Source organism: Puma concolor, chromosome A2 (genome assembly GCF_028749965.1).
Source record: "Puma concolor isolate L17-30 chromosome A2, mPumCon1.1.hap2, whole genome shotgun sequence".
Taxonomy (NCBI): Eukaryota; Metazoa; Chordata; class Mammalia; order Carnivora; family Felidae; genus Puma; species Puma concolor.
This window is the reverse complement of record NC_141668.1, coordinates 74492837-74507542: the sequence shown is the minus strand read 5'-3', so window position 1 is coordinate 74507542 and position 14706 is coordinate 74492837. Positions and strand designations below refer to the sequence as shown.

The 14706-nt window shown below is 37.9% G+C and overlaps 1 protein-coding gene across 4 annotated transcripts in view; it reads left to right on the top strand.

Moving 5' to 3' along the window:
• The window catches only part of ANKIB1 (ankyrin repeat and IBR domain containing 1), a 148346-nt gene that overhangs the window by 69491 nt on the left and 64149 nt on the right, over positions 1-14706 (top strand). For all 4 annotated transcript variants that reach the window (XM_086696413.1, XM_025929646.2, XM_086696411.1 and 1 more), the window contains exon 4: positions 9083-9265. In XM_086696413.1, coding sequence (XP_086552539.1) covers positions 9083-9265 — 183 coding nt within the window. The remainder of the gene's footprint in view (positions 1-9082; positions 9266-14706) is intronic.

Here is a 14706-nt window from a genome sequence, read left to right as displayed (position 1 = left end):
TTTTGGCCAGCCTCCTTTTTAATCTCTGTTGACTACTCTGTAACCAGGTGCTTATATTGAATCCTCATTTTGGTGTATTTATCAAAACTTCGTTAAGTAGGAAAATCTGGAGTTTCACAAATGATTCAAACTCATTTAGGAGATAAAAGTAACAGAGAGGAGTGGGCTGCAATTGTTTGAAAGTTGAAAATGCTTGTATGTTAAACATATATAAGGACAAATGATAAATGAAGGCCCTCTAATTCTAATTTTTTTATATTTCAAAGAATTTTTCCAGGGGTCAGCAAACTTTTCTGTGAAAGCCAAATAGTAAATATTTTAGGCAACTGCTCAACTCAGCCATTGTAGCCTGAAAGCAGCCATAGACAATATGTAAACAAATGAGCATGGCAGTGTTCGGTAAAACTTTGTTTATGGACACTCCCACTTGACTTTCTTATGATTTCCACATATAATGAAATATTCTTTTGAGTTTTCATTCAACCATTTAAAAATGTAAGAACAGTTTCTAGTTCATGGACTGTATAGGAACAGACAACAGGCTGAATTTGGCTCACAGACGGTTTTGCCTTTGACCCCTATATTATGCACAGAATTGGAAAAGGGAAGCAAAGATGACTCCACACTTCACAAGCTTATTTTAAATATATAAAATAACACACTTTCAATGTGTAGCAAGTCCTATATGCTTTAATTATACAAATAATTTTTAAAATACTATGTAATGGATACCCAGTACCCAAAAATGGAACTCCAATAAAATATAAATCTTAAAAGAATTTATTTAATACAGTGAATAATGCATTTTTTCTTAGTTGCTGAGTTTTTGTTTTTCTATTTCTTTAGAATAGAGATGGGCTTTGGAGACGAATGATGGGTTAGTTCTATTAGCATGCCCCAATTAAAAGCCCAGTGATCTTTCTCCTCTTGGCAGACTTCCCTAAGAGTCAGCCTAGTCATTAAGCCTCATTTTATTTGTATTAGTGCTTTTCCTGTCATAGTCATTCGATAAATAGTTGATGTGCAGAGGTTATTGGTTTTGATAGTGCTTCATTCTTTGTGAAAAGTGTGTTTTTAAATGAGCATTATCTTGGGTATTTCCTGTGCACCCCTGTCCTACTTGCTTATTCAAAGCTTTAAGTATGGATGCTTATTGTTAGATCAAATAGAGGTCACTAGAAAACCAAAGGTGGTAAATCACTTTTCTCTTTACAGCCATAAGGCCTATTTGACACTTTGGCAGCTATCAGAGCATTTCACACTTCATTGGAAAGTCATAAAAACCGTTCACAGGTCAGACTGAAGAGTTTTATTTAATTATATTGTGTTTTTTAGCACCTGGAGTTTTAAAACTCAAAAGAATACAGAAATTGTCATCCCAGCTCAGCAACTGAGTAACTGCCTATCTGAGCCTCAGTTTTCTAATATTTAATCAAGAAAATTGTGATCTCATTTATACTTCCAAAATGTTTCTATGCTAAGGGCTATATTAATTATTTGGGCAGTAAATATTAAAGGCATTGAAGAGAAAGACCATTTTAATTTTACTTATCCTGGAAGAATTCATGGGTACTAGTATAATTTGAGTGCGTAAGATATTAGTATTTGGAGGATACTTAAAAGTGTGCCCCTTGGACCTGTAGCATCAGCTATTACTGGGAGCTTGTTATAAATACAAAATCTTGGCCCCACCAGGCCTCCACATTTCCAAATCAGAATCTCTCGGGGTAAACTCCAAGAATATTTTAAGCAAGTTCTGCTGGTTATTTGTTTACATGTCAGAGTTTGAGAAGCACTGTTCCAGGTCTCAGACATATGCAGATTAAAGCATTTTGCAGAAGAATGATAAGACAGATGACTTAAAATAAAGATAGAGGCCATACCAAGTAGAAAATACTAAATGCCAAGGCCAAGAATTTGAGATTTCTAGAAAGTTGAGCCACTGAAAATTTTTTATCATAGAAGTGCTATTATGAAAGCAAATATGGTTAAGATTAGCCTAATGGTTGTTGTGTAGAATAGATTTGAATGGGATACTTGTAAAGCAGTGTTTCTTGATGCCTTGCCACACAAACACTGGTCCTCAGACTGGCACTGGCGTTAATTATTTGGAAACCTGTTGGAAATGCAGAATCTTAGGCCTCATTCCAGACCAAATAAATCTGAATCTGTAGTTTAACCAGATACCAAGGTGATTCGTATTCACATTAAGGTTTCAGAAGTCCTGGCATAGAGGATAGTCAGTGAGACACCTATAGTGGAATCATAACGCTTCTTGTAAAAAGTGCATATATCTAGTCCCCATCCCACCCCACCCCACCCCATTTCCCCCTAATACGACTATCAGGCTACCCAGATGATTCTTTTTTTTTTTTTTTTTTCTTTTCTTGGGGTCTTGGTCCACGGTGTTCCCTCCTCCCCCACCTCTCTCAGCGCCTGGAAGCGGCAAAGACCTTGGGAACTGGCCAAGGGGCGGGGCCAGTGCAATCAAGCACGGAGAAGGAAGGCAGTTCAGGGTCTGGAGAAGGGCAGACCCTCCTCTTGCGCACTTGGGGACACAGGGCCTCCCAGGGCGGGGCTGCCCGGGGGCAAAGTGTCGGGCCAGGGGCGGGGCTCCAGGCTTGCCACCGCACACTAGCGGGCGAGGGGTCAGGATCTGTGCTCAGCCGTGAGGGAGGGATGATCTCGTGCCCACGCTCGGTTTTCCCTTCCCTCGCTTCCCCCAACCTCCCGTCCCTTCTGTGTGGTCCCGTTTCAAGCTTCCCGCAAAACCATCCACTGGAAACTGCAAACCAGGAGATGCGTCCGATGCCGCTCAAATGCCCGCTCCTCCCCAGGCTCTCGCCTTACCGGGCTCCGGGCCTGGCGTCCATCAGATGCTGCCTCTCCGTGGGCTCCATGCCGCCCCGAGCGCCCTGCGCTGGGCCCGGGAAGCCGCGCGCGGCCTCGGGGCCCAGGGCGCCCTGGAAGTTGCGCGCGGGACGCTGCGCAGCGCGCACCCACCTGCCGGGAGGGCCCCGCGCGCCGCTCCCGGGGCCCCTGCGTCCGCGCCTCTCGGCCGCCCGCTGCTTGGCGCGGCAGCTCCCGCCCGGGCCGCCCTGGGGCCGTCCGGCTGCAGCTCCGGCCGTTCCAGCCCGTCCGCGCCCCTACCCAGATGATTCTTAAACAGTTTGAAAGCCTTTGTGCTGGAACAGTAGTTGTAAACATGGCTGCATGCAAAAAAATCCCATAGTGTAGACCCTATCTCTGATCAATAAAATTGTAATTTCTGAGGTGGGGGCCTAGACACTAGTATTTGAACTTCTCCAGATGGTTCCAGTGGGCAGCCAAGGTTGAAAACCAGTGTACTAAAGAGAATGATAGGAGCTAAATTACTGCACTAATTCTGGTATGAACTGAAAAAAAGCCTGGATTTGTGTGGTCGTATTGGAAATGAAAGAATGAGGCAGATGCAAGGGACATTGTGAAGACCTGGTAGCATTTGGTGACTTGGTCAATTGATACAAGAAAGTGTGGGAGACTAAGGGTTAAATATGATGGAAGCTTTAGGGGCACCTGCCTGATTCTTGATCTCAGGATTGGGAGTTCAAGTCCCACATTGGGCCTAGAGCTTACTTAAAAAAGTAAAATCTGTGCCTTAAAAAAAAAGATGGAGACTTTAAAATGTTAATGTTAAGCTCTCTTTGAATGATTTGATTTTCCACATTTTCTATAACAATCTGCTGTCATACTTATAATTAGAGTAAAGCAAATTATTTTTAAGTAGAATGTGTATGGTTTTGAGCCTGGGTTACTTTGAAGCCTGCTATCAATTAACAGACATTAAAAAAGTAAGATGAGGTAAAGGAATTTGTTCAAATACCGAATTGAGTTTTCATTTAGAAGGATGGATATTGAGGTCCTGGATTAGCTACATGAAATGGTATTCAGGTTATTGAAAATGAGGACTAGTTGTTTGGGAGTAAAGAATATAGATTTAGAATTAAGTGTCATCTGCAGAGAGTCAAAAACTAAAAACAAGGTATAGATGAGTAGCCTAAGGAAAAGACTTTAACTTATAGACAAAATTACAGGGTTAAAGTCACAGCATCAGTTTGGAGAATACCTGTATTTAAAGGGAGTGAAAAAAAGAGGTGGCCTATGAAGCAAAAAGAAAAAGCAGAGAAAAGAACTGAGATAACACTGTCAAGGGTGCCAAGAGAATTTCAAGGGTAGAAGATAATCAGTCATGTGACATGCCGCAAAGAGGTAAAGCTATTAGAAAACCAAGAATGGCTGTTGAATTTGAGAGTACTTACAATTTTCAGAAATACTGTTTTAGTGAAATGATCAGGGTAAAAGTCATTGCTGGGAGTAATTGAGTCATTTGCTGGGGAAGTGGAGAGACAGTGGGTGTCAGTCACTAATTTGAGAAATGTGGTCGGGAAAGAAAGGAAAACATTGGGAAAGTAACTAGAAGGATAACAAAACTAAGATAAAGAACGCGTGTACCAGGAGCCAATAAAAAGTTGTAGAGGGAAGATAGAGGGGTAATGGACTGCTCAAGGTCATACAGGAAATAGAGATGATGAAATGGTAATTTTCAACCAGAACAGACTTTAACAATTACCTTTTTTTTTAACATCTTTTCTCAAGATTGTATAAACCTCATTTTACCCATGGATTTGTGTATACTGAGACTTAAGTCAATTGACTTGTCCTGAGTTACCAGCCACTTAGATTATGGGTCAAAGGGTTGGGGAGGGATTTGTCTTGAATACTAGGGACTGCCCTACCCCTCTCCCTTTGAGGTTATAAACAGAAAGGAAGGCAAAATAGATGAACAGATGTGTTGAGATAGTAATAATCAGATGTTTCTTTTAAGGTAGAACATTTCATGTACTACCAAGTGTATAAAATAGACTAAAAATCACGTTTGGATAAAGTATTCAGTCCTCCTTGCTTTGAGAGTAAGGAAGGTGATTAAAAACTACCTGTTCAAAAAAAATAAAAAAATAAAAAATAATAATTAAAAAAAAAAAAAAACAACTACCTGTTCAGAACCCCAAGTAACTTCCTTACTCTATAAAAGCAGAACATCTGACTTTTTGCAGCATCGATTTCATGGATATCCCTACCTAAAACATCTTTCACTTATTGGTGTTCCCAACCTGATGCCCCAAATTTCAGCAAGCTGAAATAACTTTTAAAAAAAATTTTTTTAATGTTTGTTTATTTTTGAAAGAGAGCGTATGCGCATGAGTGGGGGAGGGGCTCAGAGAGAAGGAGACACAGAATCTGAAGCAGGCTCCAGCTCTGAGCTGTCAGCACAGAGCCTAACGTGGGGCTTGAACTCACAAACCGCAAGATCATGACCTGAGTTGAAGTCGGACGCTTAACCAACTGGGCCACCCAGGCACCCCAAGCTGGAATACTGTTTAAGGACTGCTCCAGTGTCAGGCAGTACTGCTGTTAGCTAGCTTCTATACCAAAGGTACATACATGCTGACTTAACTTGCCAAAACAAATGGCTACAAAAATGGACCCTACATTTTATCACCGATTATGAATTTCTCTACAGGTGCCAATTGCAGCAATGAGATATAGTTCTTTGTAGTCCCCTTGCCTCCACTCCAGTCATTTGGGAACCCCTTTTGAAGATAGATTACCAATGAAGGCAAGAAATCTTATCCAAGTTCTAAATATGTTCAGCAGTGATTCTCAATGATGGCTTCTCACACATTCCCTCTTCACACACCCATTTTTTTTAATTAAAAAAAATTTTTTTAATATTGATTTATTTTTTGAGAGAGACAGTGCAAGCAGGTGAGGGGCAGAGAGAGGGAGACACAGAATCCAAAGCAGGCTCCAGGTTCTGAGCTGTCAGCACAGAGCCTGATTCAGGACTTAAACCCAAGAACCTTGACATCGTGACCTGAGCCGAAGTTGAACGCTTAACTAACTGAGCCACCCAGGTGCCACCCCCCCCCCCATTTTTCTTTAACCCCAAGGAATGCAGTCTACACTCCAGTATATCCTCTTAAGAAGGTTCCCCACAGCAGTATTCTGGGATGGCATAACCTCTTAAATTTTGTTGTCTTTGCTTTTGTTAAGGACTGGGGCATTAAGTTAAAGGTGATTTATCTTGTTGGCTAATACTTAAATCTCTTCTGTGGTATATCTGTTGTGAAAGTAAATCACATACATCATGGCTTTGAAAGCTTTCCCAGTGTTCATTTTAGAAATCATTTTCCAACTACTCTGAATAAAAAACCAGAAAATAAAGTCGGCTCTCTTAGTGCAATAGCAATCAGAAGCAAATAGTTAATTGTCTGTTAGGATTGGGTACCCTGTGAAGCAGAAAGGCTAAAAAATAGTAATAGACTGTACTATAGGTATGATAAGTCTCTGGACTTACTACAAGTCCCCAGTATTGAGTATATTATAAAATGTAAATATATCCATTTCCACAGACACGTAGGTGATAGTCTAGGGTCACTGCTTATCAGACTTTTATGTGCTTAAGAATCTCTTGGACATCAGAATCAGATTCTGATTCAGAGGACTGGAGTGGAAGGGATTTGGGTAGTTAAGGCTGAGATTCAGCATTTCTAACAAACTCCCAGTTGATACTTTGACTAGGAAGGTTCTAGGTGGTAAATAGCAGGCTCTAGAAGGTAGCTACAGCAGTGACTGCTTAGAGATATGCTTAACAATTTTTTTTGAAGGGCCAGATGTAAAGAGTAAATACTTTAAGCTTTGTGGCCATAAGCTGTATTCTTCCTGATTTATTTCTATGCTTGTTTTTAACAATTAAAACCAATTTTTTTAAACCATTTTAGCTCTGAGGTATACCTTCAGCCTAGAGCAAGAAACTGAAGGTCATATCCATTGGGCTTGTCAAGTTAGCCCATGGCTTTCAGGCCCGGCATTGATATAAGTCCTTTATGTTGTCAGGCCTCTTGGGATGGCTATAGAGGAATCATAAGGATTCCAGTTCCAAAAGCAATAAAGAAACTTTATAGGAAGATCTGAATGTTTGTTGTAGGGAGAGAAGATAAAATTATATGGAAGAAAATGGGAAGAAGCTACCTTTTTTATTAAATGCCATAAAAACTAAAAACTATTCACTTTTAGATCATAAATAAGATCTAGGTAGAACTTTATGGTGGACCCAGGATGTATTTGACTTCTTTTAATTTATGTGATTAGCCTGTTCTGTGTGTCTGTACAATATCCAATTATGGTTATAAGAAATTGGTCAAACTTTTGTCTGAATCCCAGTTCTCTTGCTTGCCAGGTGGGTAACTTTGGTCAAGTTACCTAACTTTTCTGAGACATTATAATATCCCTGGGGTTGTTAATATTAAATAAGAATGTGTACTTGAATTACTTAACATCAGGCTTGGAGCTTAGAAGACACTCAATAAATGGTGGCCGTTACTATGTTACTATGATCATGACTGAATTCTATAAAAGAATCAGCTCCATGACTAATTGTCAGGCTGTCCTTTAGGTAGATTGCGTCCTAGATTATGGTCCTCATGGCATAATGTCCTTCCTAATGTTTCTGTAGACATAACGGGGAAATTTGAACCTATAGCCTCTAGTAACAACGTATTTAACTTCTGCAAAACTGTCAGAAACCTCAATAGTAATAAATAAGTCACTATTACATGTATTTTTTTAATGTTTATTTATTTATTTATTTATTTATTTATTTATTTATTTATTTTTAACGTTTATTTATTTTTGAGACAGAGAGAGACAGAGCATGAACAGGGGAGGGGCAGAGAGAGAGGGAGACACAGAATCTGAAACAGGCTCCAGGCTCTGAGCGGTCAGCACAGAGCCCGACGCGGGGCTCGAATTCACGGACCGTGAGATCATGACCTGAGCCGAAGTTGGACGCCTAACCGACCGAGCCACCCAGGCGCCCCAATGTGTATTTATTTTTCAGAGAGAGCAAGCTAGGGAGGGGCAGAGAGAGGGGGCAGAGGATCTGAAACAGGTTCTGCTCTGACAACAGTGAGTCTGATGTAGGGCTCAGACTCACAAACTGTGAGATCATGACCTGAGCCAAAGTTGGATACTCAACTGACTGAGCCACCCAGGTGCCCTTTTCCATGTATTTTTAAGGTGATATTTCTTGGAATGAAATCCCACCTTTAAAAATTGAAAGATTGTAGGGGTACCTGGGTGGCTCAGTTGGTTGAGCATCTGACTTTGGCTCAGGTCATGATCTCACAGCTTGTGCGTTCGGGCCCCGTTCTGGGCTCTGTGCTGACAGCTCAGAGCCTGGAGCTGCTTTGGATTCTGTGTCTCCCCTCTCTCTGCCTCACCCCTACTCGCACTGTCTCTCTTAAAAATAATAAAATAATAAAATATTTTTTAAAAATTGAAAGATTGTTTGGGTCTCCTGGGTGGCTTAGTCAGTTAAGTGTCTGACTCTTGGTTTCAGTTCAGGTCATGATTTCATGGTTTATGGGTTCGAGCCCTGCATCAAGCTATTAGGCTGACAGCAGAGCCTGCTTTGGATTTTCTGCCTGCTTCAGATTCTGTCTCCCTTTCTCTCTCTTTCTCTCTCTCTCTCTCTCTCTGCCCCTTCCCCACCCAGTCTCTGTCTCCTCTCTTTCTCTCTTTCTCTCACACACACAAAAATAAACATTTTTTTTAAATGCTAATAAACAAGAATTACCATCTTAAAATCGAAGTCACTGGTATTGGGACACCTGGGTGGTTCAGTGGGTTGAATGTCCAACTTCAGCTCAGGTAATGAGCTCATGGTCTGTGAGTTTGAGCCCCACATCGGGCTCTGTGCTCACAGCTTGGAGCCTGGAGCCTGCTTCTGATTCTGCAGCTCTCTCCCTCTCTCTCTCTCTCTGCCCCTCCCCTGCTCGCACTCTGTTTCTCTATCAAAAATAACTAAACATTAAAAATGTTTTTTTAAAAAGTCACTGGTATCTAAATTTTTATTGTTATTTCAAGTACATACTGTTGTATTTTTGTTGCACTTCATTATATTGTTAATTTTTTCAAATACGTAGCATGAAGTAACCTGTTTAAATCTGTGGTTGCAAGTTTTTGAAAAAATCTTTTTTAGCTTTTAGTAAAACACGGAGGAGACTTGTTTGCTGAGAATGAGAATAAAGATACTCCTTGTGATTGTGCTGAAAAGCAGCACCACAAAGATTTGGCCCTCAATCTGGAATCACAAATGGTATTCTCACGAGATCCTGAAGCTGAAGAAATAGAAGCTGAATATGCTGCGTTAGACAAACGAGAGGTAAGGTGTTTTTTTTTTTAAATAAATGATACGGATTTTATATTAAATTTTATTTTTCTACTTTAAAATCCAGTTTGTGTGGTCTTCTCTGCAATATGCTTAACACCATTTCATCTGTATAGCCATAAGTAGGGGCGCCTGGGTGGCTCAGTCGGTTGAGTGTCCGACTTCAGCTCAGTTCATAATCTCGCGGTCTGTAGGTTCGAGCCCCGTGTTGGGCTCTGTGCTGACAGCTCAGAGCCTGGAGCCTGCTTTGCATTCTGTATCTCCCTCTCTCTTTGCCCCTCCCCCGCTCATGCTCTGTCTCTCTCTCTCCCTGCCAAAAATAAATAAACATTAAAAAAAAATGTTATATAGCCGTAAGTATAAAAATACATCTAGAAAATCTGGAGGTGGTAACTGTGCTCTAAAATATGTATATGTTTACTTATATTTAAGTAGAGATGCTAATGTGTAATATGAACTCCTAACCATTTCTACTGTTCTAAAACTGCAGTCCTCCTGTTCCTCAGTCCTTCCTGTCTTCTAGGTTGCTCTTATCAACAAACATGCTTTGCTAACTTTTATCTTAAAACAAAACAAAAACAGCAAAACAGTCACTCCATTGACCACTTTTCTCCCTTTCCCCCTTCAGTTGTAGCCCCATATCTCTGAGCCTCTTACAGCGTGACTTTCCTCCTTTCTATTTTGTTGGAAGTGCATTTGTCATGAATATCAAGAGTTGCCATTTTGCCAAATCCAGTGGGTACTGTTCTCTCCCACTCTTACTTGAATTCCTCTGCAGCACTTGACACAATTGACCACTCCCTTCTTAGTGAAGCATTCTTCCCTTAGCTTCAGGGACATTGTTCTTTGGTTTTCCTTTAAGTCTTCCTTGTGTCAATAAACATTACCTCCCTCCACTGAATTGCTTAAGCATAAATGGGCAAGCGTTTCAGTTCCTCATTTGTCCTTATATCCAAACAATCTGAGAATGTTGTCAATTTTACCTCCAAGAGTATAACCTAGATCCATTTACTCCTCCTAGTCTCTACTCCTACCTCCCCAGGCCCTCTCCACCCTAACCTCTCATCTGAGGTACTGTAACAGTTTCCTAACTGACCTCCTTCCTTCTGTTTTGGTCCCCCTAGAATCCATTTTGTACACATAAGCTGGAAAGACATTTTAAAACTTAAATTAGATCATATAAATCTCTTAAATTACTTAGTGACTTTTCATTGTACTTGGAATAAAATCCAAACTATTCTCTCAGATATAAAACCTTATATGGTCTCACTACTACCTCTCCCAACATCATCTCAAACCTTTCTTCCCAGCATATTTTGCTCTAATTATAATAGCTAGACTACAGTAAGGTTTTTGCATTTGCTCTTTTCTATATCAGAAATCTTCTCCCAGTTTTTCTTTTGGCTGGCTCAGTAGTTCTTCAGAGAGGCAATCTTGGACTATTCTTTCCCAAATAGGTCCCTCTCCTTCCATTATTCTTTACCATAACACCCTACTTTTTATAACACTCATCACATGCTGTAATGATTTTGCTTATGTATTTATTCTTTTTTTTGCCCTTCTTTCCTATTAGATGGTCAACTCCATGAGGGCCAGAATCATAACTGCCTTTTTCAACAGAGTATTTTCAGTGTCTGACACACTGCTTACACAGTGAACATCCATAGATGGTATTTCTTAAGTATTTTGAGCTTCAGTATTCCAGATTACCAAAGGAACTGAGTTTCTTGGAATTAAGAAATTTATATTTTTTTACCCTTTGTGTTTCTTAAATTAGGTTATTTTATCGGAATGCTTTTTCAGGTTAAGTCACACATAGAAAGAGAGGCCAATGTCCTAAACACTTTCACATGGTTGTTAAATTCACACAGTAAGCTTAAGTAACTGTTATGCCCCCTTCTTTTTTTAAATGAGGAAGATAAACCAGAAAATAGTTGAATAACCTACCAGGATCAAAGTGAGCTAAACTGATTCTTCGGACTTCAAGCTAAAGCATCTCTATTTGCTATACTGTCTGACTTTTCATAATCTATCGTCTTGAGTCATACATACATATATACATATATTACTGTAATAATTAATGTAATTTAGTCAGAAGAAAATATTTAAACAGTAATATTCTAAAAATAATATGATTAAACTGAAAAACATTTAATGACTATATTTAGGCTTTTTATCAAAGATACTATCTTAACTTATAATTAAATCAGAAAAATAATAGTATTCATTATCAATAGACTTAAGATCTAAATGAATTTAATGTAACTATAATAAACTATTAAGTTAACAAAAAGTTACATAACAGTTTGATACTCATTATATAGAAAAGACTAGTATATATTGAGATTGAAGTATGCCAAAATGCTAATTATGGTATGGATAAGTTTTTTTACTATTATTATTTTTCTATTTTCATGCATTTCTTAAAATTTATAATGAGTATTTATTGCTAAAAAAATGTAAAAAATTTCCTCCTTCCTGACTCTACCCCACAGTGGTAACAATTTCTTGTATGTCTTGTTTAAGAAACATACATATGATATAAACAAACATATAACATAGAATTTTTATTGCAAAAGGAAGGTCATTGAGTTCTGCTGCAATATTTTTTTTCTGTAAAAATTTTTTTTTAATTTAAGTATAGTTGACACATAGTGTTACATTCATTTCAATTGTACAAAATTCAACAAGTTTGTATGGTATGCAGTGGTCACCACAAATATATAGCTACCATATATCACCATACAATGCTATTACAATACCATTAATTTTATTCCCTAATAAATTAATGTGTACCTTTTATTCCCATGACTTATTTATTCCATAATTGGAAGCCCGTTTCTCACACTCCCCTTTACCCATTTTGCCCACCCCTTCACCATCCCTCCCTCTAGCAACCATTAGTTCTCTGTACGTATGTGTCTGTTTCTGTTTTTTTTTTTTCATTCGTTTTTTTTTTAGGTTCCATGTTTAAGTAAAATCATATATTTGTTTGTCTCTATCTGACTTATTTCACTTAGCCATAATACCCTGTATGTCCATCCAGTTGTTGGCACATGTCAAGATCTCATCCTTTTTGTACAGCTTAGTGATATTCCATCAGGTATATGTGTATACACCACATCTTTACCCATTCATCTATCAGTGGATGCTTAGATTGCTTCCATATCTTGGCTATTGTAAATAATGCTGTAATAAACATAGGGGTGCATATATCTTTTCAAATTAGTGTTTTTGAGTTCTTTAGTAGTGGAACTACTCAGTAATATGGTATTTCTATTTTTAATTTTTTGAGGAACATCCATGCTATTTTCCACAGTAGCTATACCAATTTACATTCCCACAAACAGTGCATGAGAGTTTCTTTTTCTCCACATCCTCCACAACTCTAAAATATTTTTTCAACTTAACAATGTATCGTGACCATCTTTCCTATTAAATATTGATGAATATTTAAATAATTTAGATATTATTGATATTAAAAACAGGCTAAAGTGAATATTTATCTATTTATTTCATATATATTTTTATCTAGTTGTGTCATTATTGTGGTTTGAAACATGGATCTGAAGCAATGCTGACTGGATTCATATTTTAGTCCCATGAGTGACATACTATGTGGCCTTAAGTAGTTATTCCTCTGCTTCAGTTTCTTCTTCCTTAAAATGGAGATAATAATGGTCCCTACTTCATAGAATTGTAGTGATGCTTAAATGAGTTAATATATGTAAATACTTAGAACAGTGCCTGAATCATTATATGTTTTATCTAAATGTATGCTGTTATAATCATGGTCATCATATATAATTGTTACTGCATTTATATACATATTTTAAAAGTATATTCCCTATAAATTTGTAGAAATTGGTTTGATGGATCATGAGATGTACATATTTTATAGTTTAATAGATGTTGTTAGGCTGTCCTAAAAGATTATATCAGTTTATTTTCTTCTAGTAGCATGTTAGAGAATTCTTTTCCACATATTTCTGCTAGCATTACATATTATCAGTGTTTTTATTTTTGCTAGTTTAGACAAATGGTACCTGTTTGAATTTTTTTACTTGACTATTCTGTAAATTGATTGTTCATTTGAGTTTTTTTCTTTGGACGGTTTGTGTGTTCTTAATGCTTTCCAAGAAAAGTTTGTATATTTTTCTGTTTTCACGTAGGATATTCAGAGATGTAAATTTTTCTTACTCCGTGGCTTCTGAATTTTTTTAATGTTAATATTGTAATCATATGCCCCAGTTTTTTTCTAGTTTTCTAGTTTTGTTTTTAATCCTTATTAGGATCATTTTGCCTGATATTTTATAATGTTTAAAAACAATACTTTCACAAACCAATACCTACACACAAATGTTTATAGCAGCACTATTCACAATAACCAAACGTTGAAGACCAAATCTCTATCAACAGATGAATGGATAAATAAAACGTGAGGTATACATACATATACAATGGAATATTAGTCACAAAAAGGAAAGAAGTACTAATACATTCTACAATATGGATCAATCTCAGAAACATCATGCTATGTGAAAGGAGGCAGACACAAAAGGTCACGTATTAAATAACTCCACTTACATGAAATATACAGAATAGGTAAATCCATAGAGACAGAAAGCACACTAGTGTTTGCCAGGGCCGAAGAGGAGGAAGGACTAGGGAGTGACTACTTTAATGGGTATGAGATTTTCTTTTGGGGTGATGAGAATTTTGGGAATTAGATGTATGTGGTAGTTGTACAACATTATTGAATGTATTAAGGCCACTGAAATATACATTTTAAAATTGTTAACTTTAAGTAATGTGTGTTTCATAACAATTTTAAAAATAAAACCAGGATGCTTTGGTGGTTCAGTCGGTTAAGTGTCCAAGTCTTGGTTTCAGCTCAGGTCATCTTCTCACAGTTAGTAAGATCGAGCCCTGCATGATCAAACCCCACATCAGGCTCCGTGCTGACAGCGAGGAGCCTGCTTGGGATTCTCTCTCTTCCTCTCTCTCTCTGCCCCTCCCTCGTGCCTACATGCACACGCTCTCTCTCTTTGTCTCTCTCAAAATAAATAAACTTTAAAAAAAAAAGATAAAAATAAAACCAAACAAAATTGCTTTCTTTAAAATTCATTTTTATACTTTCTACTTTGACCCTGACCAATGTTTGGATTATTCTGCCTATGCTAATAGTTTTATACAACCCACTATGTGATTGTATTAAACTATATAATTAGGTAGTTTAAAAGATTCCTGTTCCCAAGGTGAAGTGTTTTTTCTAGCTAAGTTTCTTGATTCAATTAATGATCTGGACAGTGTATAATAGTATATCTCTATAATTTCTTCTTGACACATTTTAATTAAGTTCTTTCCTTCAGATTAGTTTACAAATGAATAAAATCTACTTCTTCATCCCATCATTCAACAAAACTGTTGAGGGA